This window comes from Cataglyphis hispanica, chromosome 14 (genome assembly GCF_021464435.1).
Source record: "Cataglyphis hispanica isolate Lineage 1 chromosome 14, ULB_Chis1_1.0, whole genome shotgun sequence".
Taxonomy (NCBI): Eukaryota; Metazoa; Arthropoda; class Insecta; order Hymenoptera; family Formicidae; genus Cataglyphis; species Cataglyphis hispanica.
The window spans coordinates 3,096,917-3,117,060 of record NC_065967.1 but is presented as its reverse complement, the minus strand read 5'-3'; the positions used below and the strand labels follow the sequence as shown (position 1 = coordinate 3,117,060).

The 20,144-nt window shown below is 36.4% G+C and overlaps 4 protein-coding genes and 1 long non-coding RNA gene across 7 annotated transcripts in view; 2 read left to right on the top strand and 3 right to left on the bottom strand.

Moving 5' to 3' along the window:
- Positions 1–2,136, bottom strand: part of LOC126854692 (protein tramtrack, beta isoform-like) — a 42,748-nt gene extending 40,612 nt beyond the window's left edge. The window contains exon 1 of the mRNA XM_050601663.1: positions 1,812–2,136. The gene's annotated coding sequence lies outside the window, so the exon portion shown is untranslated. The remainder of the gene's footprint in view (positions 1–1,811) is intronic.
- A 6,252-nt stretch (positions 2,137–8,388) lies between these two features.
- LOC126854735 (uncharacterized) lies at positions 8,389–11,912 on the bottom strand. The gene is made up of 4 exons (XR_007688147.1): positions 11,771–11,912; positions 11,084–11,239; positions 9,238–9,447; positions 8,389–9,072 (listed from the first exon to the last, which is right to left on the bottom strand). It is a non-coding gene; the product is annotated as an uncharacterized LOC126854735 (long non-coding RNA).
- Positions 11,012–14,841, top strand: LOC126854708 (5-methylcytosine rRNA methyltransferase NSUN4). Of its 2 annotated transcripts, none has more exons than XM_050601689.1 (9): positions 11,012–11,157; positions 12,369–12,551; positions 12,675–13,047; positions 13,158–13,340; positions 13,400–13,686; positions 13,759–13,883; positions 13,971–14,108; positions 14,187–14,337; positions 14,692–14,841. In XM_050601689.1, the coding sequence occupies exons 2-8, from the start codon at positions 12,396–12,398 to the stop codon at positions 14,326–14,328; spliced, it is 1,404 nt and encodes a 467-aa protein (XP_050457646.1). In that variant the 5' UTR covers positions 11,012–11,157; positions 12,369–12,395; the 3' UTR covers positions 14,329–14,337; positions 14,692–14,841. The 2 variants fall into 2 exon arrangements, with proteins under 2 accessions (XP_050457646.1, XP_050457645.1); XM_050601688.1 differs by lacking the exon at positions 11,012–11,157 and adding an exon at positions 11,983–12,190.
- Positions 14,353–18,444, bottom strand: LOC126854707 (putative inorganic phosphate cotransporter). Its single transcript, XM_050601687.1, has 9 exons — positions 18,118–18,444; positions 16,740–16,984; positions 16,368–16,601; positions 16,197–16,284; positions 15,742–15,974; positions 15,523–15,663; positions 15,307–15,439; positions 14,870–15,111; positions 14,353–14,792 (listed from the first exon to the last, which is right to left on the bottom strand). The coding sequence occupies exons 1-9, from the start codon at positions 18,140–18,142 to the stop codon at positions 14,610–14,612; spliced, it is 1,524 nt and encodes a 507-aa protein (XP_050457644.1). The 5' UTR covers positions 18,143–18,444; the 3' UTR covers positions 14,353–14,609.
- Positions 16,510–20,108, top strand: LOC126854726 (sperm flagellar protein 1). Of its 2 annotated transcripts, none has more exons than XM_050601726.1 (3): positions 16,510–16,626; positions 19,406–19,687; positions 19,804–20,108. In XM_050601726.1, exons 2-3 carry the CDS (start codon positions 19,411–19,413, stop codon positions 20,091–20,093), a joined length of 567 nt encoding a protein of 188 aa, XP_050457683.1. In that variant the 5' UTR covers positions 16,510–16,626; positions 19,406–19,410; the 3' UTR covers positions 20,094–20,108. The 2 variants fall into 2 exon arrangements, with proteins under 2 accessions (XP_050457683.1, XP_050457682.1); XM_050601725.1 differs by lacking the exon at positions 16,510–16,626 and adding an exon at positions 18,968–19,256.
- The last annotated feature ends 36 nt before the right edge of the window (positions 20,109–20,144 follow it).

Genomic DNA, 20,144 nt, shown 5'->3' with positions numbered 1-20,144 from the left:
TCCGTAATCGAGCTGTGCATTCACGAGTCGCCGAGGTATACGATGGATACGTGTGAATTTGCATTTACAATTCGTGCAAATCGAGATTATTCGAGTAGAGGTTGGGCCTGGGGTCACCAAGGGTGGCACATCTCACCATGCATGATGCGACAAAGTATTTTGATATATTTCTGCGAAGATTAACGAGCCTTGATGGAGCATAAAAGAGCGTGGACGAACGCAAAATGGAAAGATGTATGCGTGTGAGTGAACAATAGAAAAGAAAAATTGATGTCTTATAGAGAATCTTATGAAGATAGAACTTAATTAATATTGAAAACATCATCACAAATAATTATTCGGAGAATCTACAAGACAAAATTAATAAGAAACGCGAGCGCCTATGATGGTCAATAGGAGAAACGGATATTGTTAATATAAAATGTTAACGCTGTCGCATAACTGCGCTCTGCTAACAACGAGATAACGGGTGGCGTCCTATATATCGAACGTATTCTCTCTGTCTCTTCTTTCTCAATGGTCCTAATTAGTGTACACATAAGGTTCGTGTTACGACACGCCGCTCCAGTGCCGTTCCAACTGGGAACCATATGCGACCGGGACGGGGGGGAGGGGGTTAAGTATCGTCTTAACCTTTTTACAGTGTTGTTTGAATTCTCTTCGAATCGAAAGTGTCAATGACACCAATCGTATGAGGTAATTAAACACAAGATCTGCATATCAAGTCACACAGCTCCCTAAATAATCAATCTGATAATGCGTGTCTTAGAAAAGATCTAATCATTGTATTTTCTTATCACGTGCTTATTGGATTACTATACACACACACACACATATATATATATATATTTTTTTTTTTAAATTTATCATATTTTAGATAACAACAATCCAGCTTTGTCTCGAATTCCTTTCGATTACCTTCGAGATTACGAGATCGATTTCAATTCTTACTCTAAACAAAAACTCCATCGTTATATATATATATATATATATGTGTATGTATGTATATACAGCTATCTTATCAGGCCCAGCTACACCCCGAAAAGGCGTGAACGATATTCTTTTTCTCAGCTGGCTGGCTGGCAACACTCGATAATTCCAGCGCTACTCGGCCCTTGTAAGGTCAACGTAGGGTTTTGAGGTCGAGGCAAATAGAAAGGATGAGATAGATATCGGTACCCCGTTTCTGCTGCCGCGTTGCGGCAGATTTGAAATGCTACGCGTTGCTTCGTACCCAGATATCCGTATCCCATCGACCGCAAAGGATATTCCGAGAAACCGTGACGCGGCCAAAGAAAACGGCGTGCCAGCTCTTTTTTTATTCGTTTTGCAAAATAATAAAATTCGGGTAATCGTTACTCAAAATGATCATCGACGCGGATAATTTATCCCGAATAAAAAAGTCAGTTATAGAAACGATCCTTACAATAAAAAATACAATCAAAATATTAATTACAAAAAAATTAAATAAATATCTATTTCTTTTATATTATTATATGTAGATAATACTATATTAAAATAATAACTATATTTTATTTGTAAAAACCTTTAAAAAAAAACGTAATTATACTTTTTTACAATTGTAATAATATAATGATCGAATATTGTGGAGCTTTACCATGTTCTTGATGCAACTCAACAAAAATCTCGCTATACACGTGCATAACAGGTACAGGGTGGAAAGTCAAGTCGAAGCGGCGGGAAACTCTCTCGGGAAAGAGATTCCCGCCTTACTCTTCCATAAAAAGCGAACAAGCACGGCGGCGAGAAAGAGAGGGAGATCGCGTGGAGGCGAGTAACGGCGTGCATACCTTGCGTCGCGAGTAAGCGCGATAGCGAGGAAGGGGATGACTCTTCGAAGGGACATTGCTCCCTGGCCTGGCCTGCCCTGCTCTGCTCTGCGCTTCGCGTTTCGTGTCCAGCCAAGGATCCGTACCCGTCCTTTTCTCGCGTCGTCCTGCGCGCTCTCACGCACCTTCATCGAGCGTAATACCAGCAGGTCCTTCCGGCGAGAACGCGAAAGGACGCCCGGCAAATCGCTTCCCACACTTGGAATATGTATCGATGTATCGAGAACATTAGTGTACATCGATGAAGTTGAATCGAGATAATATTAATCTATCTATGCTCCAGCATCCTGACATCAAACAATTTCCTCCTCATCTGCAAATACATGTGCCATTATTATTACATATTCTGTTTTTAATAATTTCATATATATCTAATGTTTAAATTTTAATATTTATATTTATTTAGGATATTTCAACCCTTCTCTAAATTCGTTAAAAGCAGTAAAACTGAAATGTAATGCAACTTTTTGCGGAACATCGAATATCGTGCTTCGTGTTGCGTGCACTTCTTGCTATTTGTATACTTCATCATGTTTCTCCTTGCCTCTTTCTGCGAAAGGGCCTACACTCCAGCGCACGCTATCAACCCACCGGGACGCCGCAGGATATTCGAAATTAACTCGCGGCCGAAAATAAATAGTCACGAGAAGAGCCGAGTTGCCGCCACCCCAACAGGTGGTTACGCGCCGCACTCTTGTTCCAAGATAAAACTTTCCAACCCTCCTCTATCTCCCTCTTTCGGTTCTTCATACCACCCGGACTTTCTATTCCCCTGAACTAACTTTTAACTTTTTTGTTCTCTCTCCAATTTCTTCTCTGTTTAGTCTACATGACCGGCCACATTTTTATTCCCGATATCTAAGGGCCAGTCGCATCCAACGATGGTTATACCCTTTACAGAATGACTCCGAAATCATGTCTCTTTACATTTGTTATATGTATCTATCGAATTTGAATCTTCAATAAAAATTTATTTGTTTAAGTACTCGATTTCTAAATAAAAAAAAAAAAAAAAAATTAACAAGTAAATTATAATCGCGTCTTAGCTCTACTACTAAAAAAAAAAAAAAATTCCTACGAATAAAGAATTTTAGTAATAATTAATTTTTAAAAGCGTAAAAAATAAATAAAAAGAAAAAACTGCACATTTATAAACTGTTTATATTGAAGATTTACAACTTTTTTTCGATAAATTTCCAATATTCACTACGCTAATATCGACTCAATTTTATTTACTTTCCCCATCTGAATAGAATCAAAATCAAAATCATTGTATTGGTCCTGTACTAATCAACTAGCGAGAGACGAACTCGATTTTGATTACCGTATTTGGAATCTGTGTAAGAAAAGAAGAGAATCGCTGAGACGGGGTTAGACGCTAACTCAGACCATTGTGGCGGCTCTATTGGTCTGGCTCTAACCCCGCCGACTCTAACACAGCTTAACCCGGGGACGCCCTTATGCCCAGACATCGGCGGCGTCGTCGGGGAGGCGAGCGCGCGCGATACCCCCACCCCTCTCATTGAAGGGTCGTTGATCCCCCAAGGACAACGACCTTGCGTCTGCGGCAACGGCAACCGTTCGAACGGTTCTGAGTTCCCGGATTCCTCGATTACCAATATCTTTCACTCCTCACTTCCCTCGTTTTGTTCCCTTGCCTTCTCGATTATCGATGCTCCCCCCTTCCCTCCCCTCCTCTCCCCTCTATTATCCGTTCTCCACCTTTTCCGCTAGCGTCTCCTTTCATTCTCCTTTCCATTTTCTCTTGCGTAGTGCGAGCACCACGAGCAAGCGCATTTTTTTTTTCTCTATCGGAGACTATCAATGAACGACACCGTATTGACTCGATCGGTGGAGAGACCATATTACGTAGGCGGTTTCTCTCAAGTGTTAACCCCGCTGTGAGCTTTATAGAGATTCTGGATTCTCTAAAACTTCACTTCACTTGAATTTATTTAAAAAAAAAAAATAAATAATTCTCTTCTCGATTTTGAACAATTTTTGATATATATATATATATACTATATATATATATATATATATATATATATATATATATATATATATATATATACACCTGAAATTGCAAATAATTAATTTATATATTCTTGTCTCAATTTGTCTTTAATTTTTATTTCATTTCTGTGAATTTTTTTATTAAATTAAAATTTATTTGAAACAAATTTAAAAAATCAAAATTATATTACGTAAAATTTAATTCTTTTAAACGTTCTATCTTTTTATTTAATTGATATATAAACTCAACTATTATATAATTAAGTTTATTTAATTTTAAGTAAGTTTGTAAAAACGAGTATTACACATTAACAATTTTTTTTCTGCAACCTATTCGCGGCTAGGGGCAGGTGGCGTACTTATGGATTTATGAGCGAGCGAGCCGCTTTCAAAATCGTAGGAGAGTATGAAAAATTCATGCAAGCCGGCATCGATATGCATGACTCGACCCCGACCCGCATAGCCTTTTCTCTTCCCGCCTCCTCCCTCTGACGCGATAGTCGCGTACATGCTCGTAAACCCCTCGTAAACTCACCGATCACGAAGTAGCGCATGGAGAAATCCTCTCTTTTGATTTCCTTTTTAATTTTTATATTAAACGTTAATCACCTGAAATACAGAATATATTTTTGTGTTACGAAAATTAAATTACGTATAAGTGATGTACATAATATTATGTAATATTACATTTAATAACACAAAAAAAAAATTTGCGAATAAATAATGGAAGACAATTATATAAAAAAAATTATAAGTTGATTTTTATGTTTAATTTTGCTTTTTTTAAACATAACTTTCTGTACTCAAGCCATTTAACTCGAGTAAGGATTTACTACATAACATAAATGCTTTTTCGTAAAAGGTTTCCAAACAAAATTATAAAGTTCGCGATTAAAAATTCCCCCTTTCAGGCAACAACTCTTCGATCACTATATCTGACGCATTAAAATGACTCCTAGTTTCCTAGGTGGGTGGACTGGTGGGTGATCAAGTGCGCACTAGTGTGATACACCGTATGTGTGCGCACACGTGTACGCTTACGTGTGTTTAAATCTAATAGATGCGAACGCGTATACACATACGCAACGTATACTCACACACATCATATCTTCACGTACACTAACGAATGAGCGTTGGCGTGCGGGCCTCGAGTTGGGAAGCATACGAGTGACGTAATCCTGACGAAGGGAAGGAATAACATCGGCGTTGACCTACTAACGAGTCGACTTTTTCTCGCACGCGTTCTTTTGAACGCCCTTCCTTTTCGGTATTTCGAAATCCTCCGCCTTAGGTCGAATTGACTTTTCGGCCGGGCTTTGCTTTCAAACGAGAATATGATAGAAGACATTGCGGATCAATAACGGGGGCAACAGTGTTATTATTTTCTCATTCCTGAAAAAATATAAAATCAAATGTGTAAAGTCAGTTTGTCGATATTATATATTAGCTTTTCATTAATTAAAAACAAAACATTTAAAAAATCTAAAGTAATTCCAATATAATATTTCTTTTTAAACTTTTTAGGAGCTTGAAAAAATGAATTGAACATATATAAGAAAATTTAGAAAATCTAGAAAATTGAAACAAGAAAACTAATATTTTAATTTCGTAATTATTAGATGATGTAATAGGCATAAAAATTTCAATCTCAATTTTAATTGAGATCTCTTATTGATCTGACATGTATAAATTAAGTATTATAATGATGTGATATTATTAAATTCAAATGTATTAAAAAAAATTAAATTTAGATAATTTTAAAAATTAAATTTACATAATATAACAAATATGTAAATTTAATTTTTAAAATTAAATTTACATAATATTTGTTATTGAATTTAATAATTTGCGTGTAGCAAATTATTCTCTATAAAAAAAAATAATCAAATTTTTCTGTCATCAAAAATGCAAATGTCACTGACATAGTACATATAGCATAATATAAATAGTTTCGGACACTATAATAGTTGCGGAAGAGAGCGGGCGAATAAACAGTCAGCCGTGCGACAAGTGCTCGTGGCGCTGAAATACCAAAGTAGGTCCCACAGGTTTCTCTCCATGGACCACCCTACCGTCACGCTGTGGTGACTTTTGACGTGTGAATACGCCCTTTGTTCGCATTCCCCTTCTCTTCTCTTTTCCCCGCGCCGTTTCTCCTTTCATCCCTCTGTGGGACGTCAGGTAGACAGGTAATGCTGGTCGATTTCATCTTGATTCAAAGAGAGCGACCCTCAAGTCGCCTCAGAATTACCAGCTTACAGGATTATCCAGGTTAATCGAATCTATTGGGAATGTTTATCTCCGCAATGCGCATTTACATTGCAAGGTTGAAAGCATGACAATAAAATATAACTATATAATATAAAATTATACAGAAATAGAAAATCGACAGATTAATAAATCATCAATGAATATCTTTTCATAAATTTTGATTTAGAAATTTTTCAAATTAGTAAAAAAAAGATTTTTACTTATCTCGAGAAATTTTTTAAATCTATTTTATAGACGAAAACACATTGAAAAAGTTTTCTCTTTGTTATATTGTGGAAATTTATCGTATCGTATTTTTTATGTGTTTGTAAATCAGAATTTATGAGATCACCAGCTATTCATCAAATTGCGCTCGCGCAAATTTGCTGAAGGAGCACGCGTTCATTATTCGCCATCCGGTTCTTTTCGGTTTCAGTCCATTATAAAGCCAACCCGCCCAGCTTTTCTCCCGCTCGTACGAATCAAATGTCCACCCGCTACGTAGCCCAATGTTTAGAGTGGTTGCAACAGGTTGTCCCAGCTGCCATGTTATTTTGATTTTACCAAATAAGACAAGAAATCTGTTAATTATGTGAATACTTTTAAAAAGAAGAAAGAGAGAGAACGAAAATTAAAAGTGATCGAATTTAATTTAGAATTATTTCCTAATCGTATATCTCACATATATATCTCACATATGATAATTTCACTATATATATTTTCTTTATGATAATGTGATAAGTAATATTTGTTTACTCTTTTATACATGTATTTAACTAATATATATATATATATATATATATATATATATATATATATTTAATACATTTTTCATGTAATTTATATATATCTTCCAAAAGAAATTCAATGAATGTAGACAAGATTCTTTTGGAAATAAAAAAGCGCGATAAAAACTTTCGCTTCTGAGATTCTCGTTACCGTATCTGAGTCTATGTATGTGAGACGAATACGCGCCTTTATCTCCATTATCACTTTTAGTGCGTTGATAAAAATAAAGATAATCTTCCTTGAGATGCGCATCCTTCTAGTATGACGATAGAAAGCAACGAGAGATAAATGTACATAGAAAAAACTCGTAAAAGTGGCAAGTATTTTTTTGTTCTCGGAAAAGTTAAAGTATTGGAGATGATACCTTGCAAGGTGCAACCCTACGCTCAAAGTGCCCGTAAAATGCCGAGAGGAATGAAAGGTAGACACGCAGTGGACATGGTCTGACGTAATGCTGTGTGGGAGCGCCGCAGGGTCAACGTCCTCTTTCCCAAGAATTATTGTTCCCAGCAACCCTGTCCGGATGAGGGCAATCGCCCCGTCGAAAGTCGATTAACTTTTGTAAAGGAATCTCAATACGGGCTCATTTACTGCGATCTAATCTGTAGTATCTGTAGTGAGTAATAAAAGATGGAAGAAAAAAAAGGGAAAATACAATAAATAACGAGAGTGTTGACTATAATGAGCAACAGGCTTCCTGATATCGTAATAATAAAGGCCAATGAGAATCTAAGCGTTAATACATTATTAATTATCAAAGAAGACGGCTCATTGGTTTTTCTCTTGTGAATTAAATTGACCAGCAGTAATTTTGTTAGCGTCAGTGTTGACGATAATTATTACGAAAATGTACCAAACTGGTACTTTTCATTATTGTATTTTCAGATGTAAAATATCCCAAAGAAAAATAAGCAATGCTGCACAAGAGATATCAGAATTTCGTTGAACCCCATTCCACGCGCCAAGGATCGAAGCCGGACTGTACTCTCTCGGATGATACCGTTAAACTGACTTCCGTCTGACCACCTACCTACCTACCTACCTACTTTCGTCCTCATATATCGTTGAGAAGAGACAGAGAGACAAGCGAGAGAAGTAGCTCCGGGTATTTGAAAATCGAAGAACGATCAAGGAATATATGTATTTATCCGAAAAAAAAATGATCAAACAAGGTGCTGCTCTTTTGCCTGATAATAAAATATCAGTTTTAATAATGAAATAATAAAATATCATTTTTCCCTTCACCCGATTATTTGAGAAAGTAAAAGCCAATTTTTTTTAACTAATCTTAAACTTTAAAAGATTGTTAAATATAAGATTATTAATTGAAATCGTGTATCGTATATCAGTACGAATAAAGTATATTGAAAGTGTTAATAAATATCCGAAAGGCTAATACATCTCGTACTACAAAGCTTTCTTTATACAAATCATTTTTAATTTAAAGGAAAAAAAGAGATAGTCATTCAAGAATTAAATTTTAAATTTAGAAAAAAATATAATTGAAAATACAACGCGTATATATGTTCTATAAATAAAAGAATATTAATGTGACAAAAATTTAATCTTATCACATATTTATATTCTTTAAATTGAAAATGATTCAAATCTGAACAATCACAGAGAAAGACAGAGATAGATGAGCGCGAAGAGAACAAGAGACCGAGAAAGAGAGAAAAAGAGTCAGACATGTGGAACGGGTCACACCCTCCGGATCGTATTATTGTCGGCTCTGTACGTATACGTACGCACGTGACTCGTGTCCAGGGTCGACACAAGTGGGTTGGTGCGCTCCAGCGCGGTCGTTAGTGTCGTCCTCGCCGTGAATACCCCCCTGCTCGTTCAACGACCCCGACGACGGCGTTCGACGACGTCGATGTACATATGTACGCATTCTTGGCTCCACGCGCACGTGACGTGCCCAGGATATTGGGCCGGCGAACGGTAAATAAGGGATCCAGCAGACTGTCCTTTCGCCGAGAGCTTTTCTCTCGACGATCCAAAAGAATCAATCCATCTATTGTTGACGTTTTTGAAAGAGCGATGTGGCACGTGGAAAGTCTCTTCGCTCCGAGCGTGAAAAGTCTTGACTTTCGGAATCACAAAGAATAACCCCTTCTATCGTTTTACATATGTATTCCGTTATTCACTTGGTCAGATGCCGTTACTAAAAATAGAATAATAATTTCAAAATGCGATATATCCTCTGTAAGAAATCTTATTCACAATATTTTTTCACCTCTCATTTAAATTAATATATGTTTATGAAAACGTCTTTCGTTTACAGTTTTTAAATTTTTTAAACATTAAAAATTTGTCACGATATACATACATGTTTCTGCTAATAAATTATCATAATTTTGTTTTTCTTTTTCCATCGATCGATTAGATTACATTGCGAACGAGATGCCATCAGAAGCAGAATCAGTTATGGGACGAAGATCAAAGGTCAGGCGATCGACAGGAAGCGAATTTGTGTGCCGGATGTCGTAACTTCCGAGTCCTTTGGCCCCGAACGTCTCGCCCCGCGTGCATACTCGATCTGAATTGTGCGAATCAACGATTCATATATTTTCCATTATAAAGTTACGTCAAGTGAAGAGATAATCTTCTAGCAATGAAAATATTACTTTTCTCAGCCTTTAGCGACTTGTAATGGTTTAAAAACATTTTTTAAAAATTCTCGAATTTTTTTTCAATAAAATTTCAATCTTAAAATCGCGGTAAAATCAATGAAGAAGGCTTGGATCATACATTCGAGTGCGAGATCCCTCGAATCGAAAATCGGCTCGAGTTGTTCATGAGTGATGCACAAGTAGCGAGCGCGCCCCATTGCGCCCTCCTCGAGCGAAAGGGCGGTAGAGAAAGGAAGAGATAGGAGGGCAGGGAAAGGGGAAAGGAGATAGACGGTAAAGATAGACGGATAAGTACAGAGAAGAAAAGAGGGAGAGGTAATGATCAAGCGAGAGGGAACGGGCGAGAAGTCGTAGAATGAGGAAGAAAAAGATAGATAAAGAGAGAGAGAGAGAGAGAGAGAGAGAGAGACAGAGAGAGAGAGAAAGAGAGAAACGCGTTGAGAGGGAGAAGAGTCGCAGAGCGAGACAGAGAGCCGCGACGCGCGATCGACGAGGGAGAGAACGTGAGAGCATGAACCAGAAAAAGAGAGAGAGAGAGAGAGAGAAAGAGAGAGAGAAAGGGAGGGTATAGTCGTCGTGAGCTCCTTACAGTGCATTGCCTTTACAAACCCCCCGAGTCCCGTCACATCCCGTGCCCTCCCTCCTGTCTCTCTCTCCCTCGACAAATCGCGTACGACGTGCCTCTCATGAAGAGATCCACGAAACCAGCTTCGCCGTCGAGCGATTCGGGTCGTCGAGACTCATCGAAATGGTGGGAAGAGGGGCAGGGGAAAGGTTTCAGGGAAGTCACACGTCTCGTGTGTCGACGGGGTGCGGTGTCCTCGTACGGTGACAATACAGAGAGGTTTTTCCTTCTCTCAAAAGACAGATAATGACATTCTCCTTTCGTTCCTCTCATCGTCAGGTTAGCCTAGTAGTACGAGACTTTCACAGTTGGCCGCGCGAAGGTTTCAAGGGTTACAGGGTTATCGGCTCGGTCATGCGAGATTGAGTCCGAGATCATCCATCGCGGGATCGCCCATAATTTCGTATGGATACTCGTAAAGCCGCGAATTTTCCACGATGCATGAATGTAATCGACTTTATTCCCCTTTATTCATTTACATATGTTTAATTTGAGATTGATTTTCGTATCATGTGGACGGTACAATTATATGTTTTTACGTCACCTTACCTTATACTTTTGTATTATAATCCCCCCCACCCCCCCCCCTCCTGATTTCGAAACTTTTTTCGGCTTACAAAGAATATTCGATCTCGCGATGGTGTTTCAACAAAGCGCCCCGCGTCTAAAATAGGCGCTCGCTACGCGCAGGGACTTTCGAAACAGCCACGTTTCACATGCCGCGCTCCCGCCTCCGCGCCTGGAGGGAGACTCGGATGTGCCCTCTCCTCACCCCCCGCCCTCCCCCATTCGACGCGACTCCTTCCCCTCCTTGCCCCGCTTGCTCGCGAACCATGTCGCGACAAATACGTCGTTTCCTCGTTGCCTCGTCGTCGTCATGATAACGCGCAATTGATGGCGAAATGATGTATATCTACCTGTTTGGTTTCCTGGCTCCGTCCATGACGAGTATCGTTCCTACGATGGAAGTCCATTTGGAGGGAACGGCGAGGTAACAGCGAAGAGAGCGTGTGTGTGTATGTGTGTGAGAGAGAGAGAGAGAGAGATAGAGAGAGAAAAGGGGGGAAAAGTTCCTGTAATAGAAACTCGAGTCATTCCCGCTATTTATAGCCTTTCAAAGGTATACTGATAAGGAAAGACTTTAGGTGCGCGTTTGGACGCGGTCATAAGACGATGGCAATTGAGAAATTGAATTGTCTCGCGGGTCTTACACACAGGTGTGAATGACCTGATCGAATTAGAAACGGAGTGTTTGCTTGTACGGTGGCTCCTCAGGAAACAACCACCTTGTCTCTTTCCTCCCACCCCTCCCCCTATCCTCCCTCTCGTCCCCCTTCTATTTGCTGACAACACGGAATATCACAAATCCACCGTCTCATATAATTTCAACGTTGTAGCAACAGGAGCAATCGAACGTGACTTGTAATGAGTAATTAAAGAAAATGCGCACACGAATAGTATGGACAATATATCGTCAATTGCTCCTGTTGTACGCTATACGCATCGCGCGCGCAATCGAAAAGATAAACAAAAATGATGCGAGTAGTACATGTGCAGGTAGTACCGTAACTCTCATGGACTCGCTTGCTCGCTCGCTTCTTTACCTGTGTGCCCCCGCGCGATTCACGCCCTTTTCTTCCTGTATTTTCTCGCTCATCCTGCGCTAACGGTGAATCGCAAACCCGCGTAGATACGCGGCATCGCCGAGTATAGTTTCGAGCCAATATGGCGCCAATGGCGTCATCTAAAAGCACTAGTCAATGTTATGGGACGGCGATGGTCGATGGCGAGGGAGACATGCGCCATCTAACGGCGAGTGATAGAATATAAGACGCCGCGATCTTCGTCAGAATTCCGAGAACATAACCTCGAGAATAACAGAGCGAGAATTTTCCATAGATTTAAATAAGATTATTAAAACGCAAATTTACTACGCAAGTATGGCACGTTTGTTCAATAGACTGACAATTCGCGAGTTTGCAAAGATGCAGGTTGTCAGATACACTAATAATCCGGATCATTGGGTAAAGTGCTCGATGCTTCGTAGCTTTTATGATATCGTTGTGTCATTATATTTTTCTCGTACATACATATTTATGTACATGGATTTTAATTATATATTTTTATAATTAAATAGTTTTTTTAAATGTTTACAACTTCTAACGTTTATTTAATTCTTATTCTTTTCTGTCATTTGTTTAGTCTGTGATAAGAAAGAAGAAAACATCCATGGATAAGGCTCTGAAACATTTTGATGAGTTTTATGGTAATGTGTATGGAAAATCATGGGAAGATATAAGAGCTGCATTATTGATGGAAACGCATAAATATATGGCTGTTGTGAATAGCTTTAGCGATATAGACAGAATAAAATCAGAGTTGGAGGTATATATGTGTATATATATATATATATATATATATATATATATATATATATATATATATATATAGTAAACCATTATTTAATATATTAAATCTGAGATAAATATATATATTTTTTATTTCTAGGCCCATGGTGCCATGAATTTAAAAACAATCTACGAAACTTATAAGGAACACCTTGATGCAAATCCATACAAATCTAATAAAAAAAAGAGAAAAAAGAACCAAGCAAGAGGTCAGCAGGTAGAATCTGCAATTACTGATGCTCAAGTATCAATGATACAGTCACATTATCAGACAGATACATCATCATCTGTGTCTTTAAGTACAATGAACAAAGATGAAGATACAGTGCTGGAGAATCGAGCATTACAGCCTGTAGAAATAAAATCTATTGAATCAGATTTAAATGAAATAGTGTTTGACGAAAATCGAATTGTACATCCTGATGTTGGCTTGAATGGGCTATATGAATTTGTACCAGCCACGAAAATTAAAGGTAATTTATATTCCGAAATCCAATAATCAAATAGAAGATTAATTTTAGAAAAATTGAAAATATTTTTTTATACGTATAAATTTAATGTGAGTTTATTCTTCATCTTTTAGGTATGGATGACTGGATATTAGAATCACAACATTATGGTTATTACAAAGAGGGCGCCGATTTCTCGGTAAACGTCGAGAAGGAAGCAATATTGACGTTTCCACAATACCTCAACATTTATACATTTGAGGAAGACAATGATAGTGATTTTCCTTCTCCAAAGAAAGGATCCACGGGAGTTTTAGGTTAGTCTTTACTAGAGTAATTTTATTATCAATATGAACATTTTAATGTTGTTATGCAGATTATTATCTTTTGGACGGTGCTTCTGTATTGCCAACATTGGCCTTGGATTTGCAGCCGGGCGATGTTATATTAGATATGTGTGCAGCACCAGGAGGAAAGGCTTTAAGTATTCTTCAGACACTCCTGCCAGGTATGATAGTTGCCAACGACGTTTCTAAATCCAGAGTAAAAAGGATCCACAATGTTATAAACCAGTATGTAGCTGGTATAGGCCAATGGCAAGACAGATTATACGTGACGGAGCGAGACGCGAGATTAATCGATGACAAAGATACATATAACAAGGTGATATTGTAGTAAAGGCAGAAAATTCATAATAGAATTTTTAGATATCCTTTTGTTAATTTTCTCCTGCAGATCTTGGTGGATGTACCATGTACCACAGACAGACATGTCTTACATTCAGAAGATAACAACATTTTTAAATCGCAGAGAATTCGAGAGAGATTACAAATACCAGAGCTGCAAGCGGATATTCTAACGTGCGTACGAAAGTCAATCAAACTTCGATTTTTTTCATACAATTGTCTTGCATTGTTTTTTTTCATTAGGTAATTCTCATGTTACAGTAACGCTTTAAAAATAATATCAGTTGGTGGAACAGTAGTGTATTCTACCTGTTCTCTCAGTCCTATTCAAAACGATGGTGTTGTTGGTATGGCATTAAAAAAGGCCTGGGAAGATACCAATTCTATTATGGTCGTAAAGTAAGCATTCTTTGCATATATGACAATAAATTTCACTTTATTACAAGTTTATATCAATAATGTTCTTTTTTGGAGCAGAGATATGAGCGAAGCATTAAAGCCATTGCGGTGCCTTTACAAATTCCATGATTTTACATTAAAATATGGACACATTGTTGTTCCTACACTTGGTAACAATTGGGGTCCCATGTATTTTTGTAAAATAGTGCGGATACGATAGTGACATAAGGTGAGTGCAAGTAATTCAAGATGTAATGTTATATAGAAATCATTATATAACAAATAAATATTATTTTATAATAATTAAATAAATTTTAATCTTATTTATAAAATAACTATTGGCAAACTTATTGTATTATACATAAATATAACACAAAATATATATGTATATATACATATATATATGATAAATGTCTCTAGAATTGTTTACGATGAAACACGAATAATTAATTATAAATTATAAATAATTATAAATTAAAATATAATTCATAATGTAAAATTTTACCAAACATGTTTCGCATTATTCTCTCTTAAAGGTAATGTTTGATCGCTCACTTCATCAAATGCTTTTATTTTGTTCCAGGGTTGCTCGTTTCCGCTCCCAAAAATAGTGTAAACCAATATCTCGATTACATATAGAATAATCGTTACAAGGAATACAATTCTCCATGCCTCTATGGTTTGCTGTAAATAATAAAATAAAATTAAGATATAATCACTTTTACTCTTCAAACTTAGATATTGTTTCTATTTTTGCGTACATTTCCGTGAGTTAATTGTCCTACGAACACCGGCACAACGAAGCCAGGTATAGTGGCGATGAAGTTTGTCATTGCCACCAAACTACCGGCAAAATTGGGTGCGATGTCTATGTGGTTTGCCAAGAAGCCGCAATACATTCCGCCAATACAAGTCACTCCGATTGTCATCAACAAAACTGCCCCAATGCGATTGCACCCGATATATGATACTTGTATCAAGCAGAGCATGGGTACAAGAGACGCTGCAATAATTTGTGTGCAATTGTAATTATAAAATTACATATAATTATTACAATATAAATTTAACAATTTAACACAATGAAAAAAGTCCACAATAGATTGCTATATAAGACATTGCAAGATTCATGTCTAAAAAATTGTTTGATTAATTCAAAATTGAATTTTTTTTTAATTTAAATTTTTAATATTAAACCTACCAAAAAGCGTGCCGATTTTCCTAGATATCGTCACTGTGATCAGACCCTTTTCCTGCAGGATGGCTAATATTTTGCTGAGAATCATAGTGAAGAGCCACATGCACAAAAACGGAATGGATGACAATCCTGCATTCTGAGGAACGAATAAATGAACTTGAAATCATATATATTAAATCACGTGCATTGTTGTGTCAAGTTTTAAAACAGTTTTTTTACCGAGCTCATATCGTATTTTAAAATTTGATTCATAAATGTGGGCAGTTCGATAAGTAGCATATACCATCCGAAATTGCTACAAAAATGAGCGACCAAAATCGCTATAAACGGTTTGGACCGAAACACTTGCCTCCATGGAACCTAACAACAAAAATTGCAGTTGTATAAGTGGATAAAAAGAAAAAAATTGCTGGATATAACAATTAATTAATTTTCTACCGTTTTGGGAACATTCTCCTGGCCATGTCCGCCCAAAGACATAATGATATAGTTTCTCTCTGTTTCACTGATGAACCTCGTTTGTTTTTCCGGGGAATCTGCTATCATAAGCCACCAAGCGACGCACCAAATAAGACAAAGCGCGCCTTCCACATAGAAGATGGAATCCCAACCAACATTCGCGGCCAACAGACCGGTTAACAAGATGGAAATTACGGTACCGAGTGCCGTCCCTAAAGCATAACTTCATCAGCCTGATCTTTTTTCGAGATTAAAATTTGCGATGTGTGTTATGATCTAATATGTTATGATTTTTATTAGAATCCAAATTAGAAACTTGACTATCGTTAAAATTTTCACCATATGATTACAAGTATCTCGTATGATGATGATACGATATGAGATATTCTGGAACATATTGCTGGAATTTTGCAAATTTCAATAAATTGTCTTACCCGCATACACAATTGAGGCAATAACGCTTCTTTCATTCGGCGGCGCCCATTTAGCGATCATAACATGCATAGCGGGGAACGATACACCCTATAATAAAAATAGTTTAAAACTCAATCGTATTCAAATATTTAAGAATTGATCCATTAATATAAATTTAGATTGATACTGACCCCGCCGATCCCCTGAAGAAATCTCATTGCTATAAAGAGCGAGTAGTGAATACGCGCGGCAATAGGCGATAATATGGAAGCTACGACATTTAAAAGGACCGATCCATTCATTACCCATTTGGCTGACCAGAGTTCCGCTAGTCTTCCACCCGGCAACATAGATACTGTGTAGCCCCAGAAATAAGAAGATAGAATAAAACCTTGAATAAGTTCATCCCATACAAATGGACCATTCTGAAAAAAATGCGATAATAATATGGTATGTTTCTTTTTTTTTATTGAAATACCAAGCTTTTTATTGTAGATTCTAGAGTATGAGAATTGCACACGCGCTTGCATCAATTTTTGTTTTTATATAAAATATTGTCACACCTCGCCTGTAATCTTTGTAACATTTGAGGCATCGTCAAACTGGCATCCATCCGCGCTTACTGTCGTAGTATTGTCATCAGTTTCTAAATTATGCGACGTAGATAATTTGACAGCAGTATGATTCACCATAGCGACGATCGCTACGCTGGCATTGACTTTAAAACCATAAAGAATGGCGAGACCGATAGATCCCATTATGGCCATCAGATATCGAATCGGAAATAATGAACCATTTTTTCTTGCAGCTAAATATAAATAACAATAATACTAATATATATATATATATATATATATATATATATATATATATATATATATATATTGTTTTTTTCAGAGAGAAATATATTATTTAATTTATGTATATACACAATAATTTCTTAATTCATGATAAATTGCACGGGACATTTATTGCCTATTTGAAATAATTAGGCCGTTTAATTTTTTTTTTAAATATTACATCAGAATTAAAACATGTGGCTTGATTCTGATATTGCTTGAGCTGATACACATAATTTTATTTGCAGCAAAGAAACGAACTTTGAGAATCAGTTTTCTAATCGTATCGCGAACGAAATTTTCCAGTTTTGCAGATTATTTTTCTATCTGGTCTAACATGAAATCGATTTGCCTACGAAGGCGTATCTAAAAGATTATTTTAAGAACCAGAACGCATTTACGTTCGCAAGAAGCGAGCTAACATATGGGCCGCCACTTCGAGTGAAATGTCATTCTAATACATATCGTAATATTACATTTTCAATTAATTTTTACAATATTTGAATTCCGCATTTAATTGTATTCAGTAAATCTTTACATTATCGACAGTGAGCGCGAAATTTTGTATGTTGAATAATAAGCAATTTGTCAGCACTTGCATAGCGTTGCATCATTAAAACGATATATGACGCGATGCACATGATAGGTGCCGCAAATCAATTTATGAGAAAATTAATTAAAATTCCTGACATTTCTCTCGAAGAAATCGATCCAGAGTATAGAGGACGCGCCAAGGTCGCGGAAAAAATTTTTGAAGCTAAAGTTGTTTTTTATATTTTTAAGTAATGAAATTGTGCAATGATCTATATGTAGTTGTTTGAGAAATATTAATAAAAAAATGTTAAATAATATAAAAAGTAATAACAAAAAAGAATTATATATAGCATATATATATTTTCTGAGATAAATTAGTTATACTTTTTTATTATCTTATCTATATACTTTTTTATAACAATATTTTTTATTATCTATCTTGTTTTTAATAATATTTTGAATTATATATTTTTGGAGAATCTAATCTTATCTGAATCTTATTTTATCTAATCTTATCTATTAATCTAAATTCTAATCTCAAAAATTGACAAAAAAGATCATTACTCACCGTTAGAATTATTTTCCACAGCCATTGTATCGACGATATGTCTTTGAAGATTCTTTTCAAAAATATTCGCAGATTTTAACGACAAAGATTGCGCGACTGATAATTTATTATTGTTTTTCAATATTTTCTGTAATTTCTTACTAGTAATATTTTCCCCTCAATTTACATTATTGTAAATGTTCTTTTTTCCGAGTAAATCACTTTTGTTAATCACTCGATGCTTCGCTTCTGACTCGTCACGAGAGCTACGTGCCACTGAGTGACCTAAGTGAAGCGGCGAGAAACTCAAAGATCTTGAAGCGACTCCGGAGGGATGCGAAGCGTGCGCCTCTTTTCTATAAACACTCGACACATACGCATGTGTCATGCGAATGCGAGGCATGTGAATGCGTATGTGTATGTGTATACGTGCGTAAAAGGAAAGGACCGCACAAAACGCACGCGTGTCAGTGCTCATGTTTTCGACCTCAGTCATTGACACGATAAGAAAGGGGCAGGAGTGACGCAATTGCATTACACCTGCAACTTTCTTTTAAGCTCTGTATTTTCAAAAATGAGAAAAAATTTCAATTAGAAATCGCGTTATTTTTATTAACATTTTATAAGGAAAATAATTAATAACAATTATTATATATAAAAATGTTTTATCATATTAAAAAGTGCGAACAAAACGATGACAAATATTTATGAGTAATGCAATTCATTCAATATTTTCGAAAATTTCATGAATGAAAATCTAAATTTAAGACTTATTCTTATTCAATATTTTATAAATTGTAATTGCTTTTGATTAGAATCCTAAATTATCTAGAATTCTACTTTTGACCTCTGTTATTTGATTCGAATAAACTTGAAGCTAGGCTCGAGCGAACATTAAGCGAATTCGCTCGGTGTTTGATAGGAACAAAATGTCAACCGCGTTTACAAATTTCTGATATACAAAACAGTTCTTTTTTTCTCTCTCTCTTTCGTATTCTTTCATGATTCTCGCACATTCCTTAGTGCGTGATCACTAATCACAATAAACATGACCGCAAATTCGGAAATCGGTGATCATCTCGACGAGATCTATGACTGGATCGACCAAATCAAGTTTTCCAGACCTAAAAAAAATATAGCCAGAGATTTTTCCGATGGTGGTAAAGGACGCATCAGTCTTCTTTTTATCTAAATCTGTCCGTCGATCCTTTATGAAACCTTGAACAACTAATAATTTTTAGAAATAATATGACTTTTACAATGACATTATCAAAAAGAAAAAAATAATCACGAGACAATTCAATTTTAGTGTTAATGGCAGAGCTACTGAAACGTTATTATCCTAAATATGTGGATGTACACAATTACGTCGCCGGTAATAGCGTTGCGAGGAAGATCGATAATTGGTGCACACTTAATCGCAAAGTAATGTCAAAACTTGACATGAGATTGGGAAAAGAAACAATTAATCAACTGGCCAGTTCGCAACCAGGCATTATTGAGAAAGTTCTCACCGATCTACGATCCAAAATTTTGAAAGACAGTAACGCCGACAGAGAATCTTTGTACTCCGGTCATGAGGACAGTGAAGGTGTCTCTATTTAATTATAATAATAAATTATTTTTTAATTATCCTTTTTTTCAATTTCTTTGAATTCTTTCACTTGTAATAATTTAATTGGATTATTCCATGTATGCGCAATTTAGAAATGGTGAAGTCTGTGCTAAATCCCGATGAAGTAGCAAACAAAAGTGTTCCTCGACACATTTTTATTCGCCTAAAACAAGAGCTACACGAAAAAAACGATATGATCTCCACATTACAGCAAAAAATCTCGCACCTGGAAAACATAATGAGGCTGAAAGATCAGAGAATCGAGGACCTCACGGTGCAAATCACAAGGTTGCCGGTTGAGAGAAATGCCGCTACTTTGCGTCCTCATGTTATCGGCAGTGGAATCTCAAAACTACATGCTTCTACCAAGTTGTCCGAATAAATCTTGACAAAAGATGTCACAATTGTACATCATCTTATATAGCAACACACA

Coding starts and splice junctions, on each gene's coding strand:
- LOC126854708 (XM_050601688.1), top strand. CDS start 12,107: ATGGCACGTTTGTTCAATAGACTGACAATTCGCGAGTTTGCAAAGATG. Junction 12,552..12,674: donor GAATAAAATCAGAGTTGGAG/GTATATATGTGT, acceptor TTTTATTTCTAG/GCCCATGGTGCCATGAATTT. Junction 14,109..14,186: donor AATTCTATTATGGTCGTAAA/GTAAGCATTCTT, acceptor TTTTTGGAGCAG/AGATATGAGCGAAGCATTAA.
- LOC126854707 (XM_050601687.1), bottom strand. CDS start 18,142: ATGGCTGTGGAAAATAATTCTAACG. Junction 16,602..16,739: donor TTACAAAGATTACAGGCGAG/GTGTGACAATAT, acceptor CATTTTTTTCAG/AATGGTCCATTTGTATGGGA. Junction 15,664..15,741: donor AGGAGAATGTTCCCAAAACG/GTAGAAAATTAA, acceptor TTTTGTTGTTAG/GTTCCATGGAGGCAAGTGTT.
- LOC126854726 (XM_050601725.1), top strand. CDS start 19,145: ATGACCGCAAATTCGGAAATCGGTGATCATCTCGACGAGATCTATGAC. Junction 19,257..19,405: donor CAGAGATTTTTCCGATGGTG/GTAAAGGACGCA, acceptor ATTCAATTTTAG/TGTTAATGGCAGAGCTACTG. Junction 19,688..19,803: donor CGGTCATGAGGACAGTGAAG/GTGTCTCTATTT, acceptor TGCGCAATTTAG/AAATGGTGAAGTCTGTGCTA.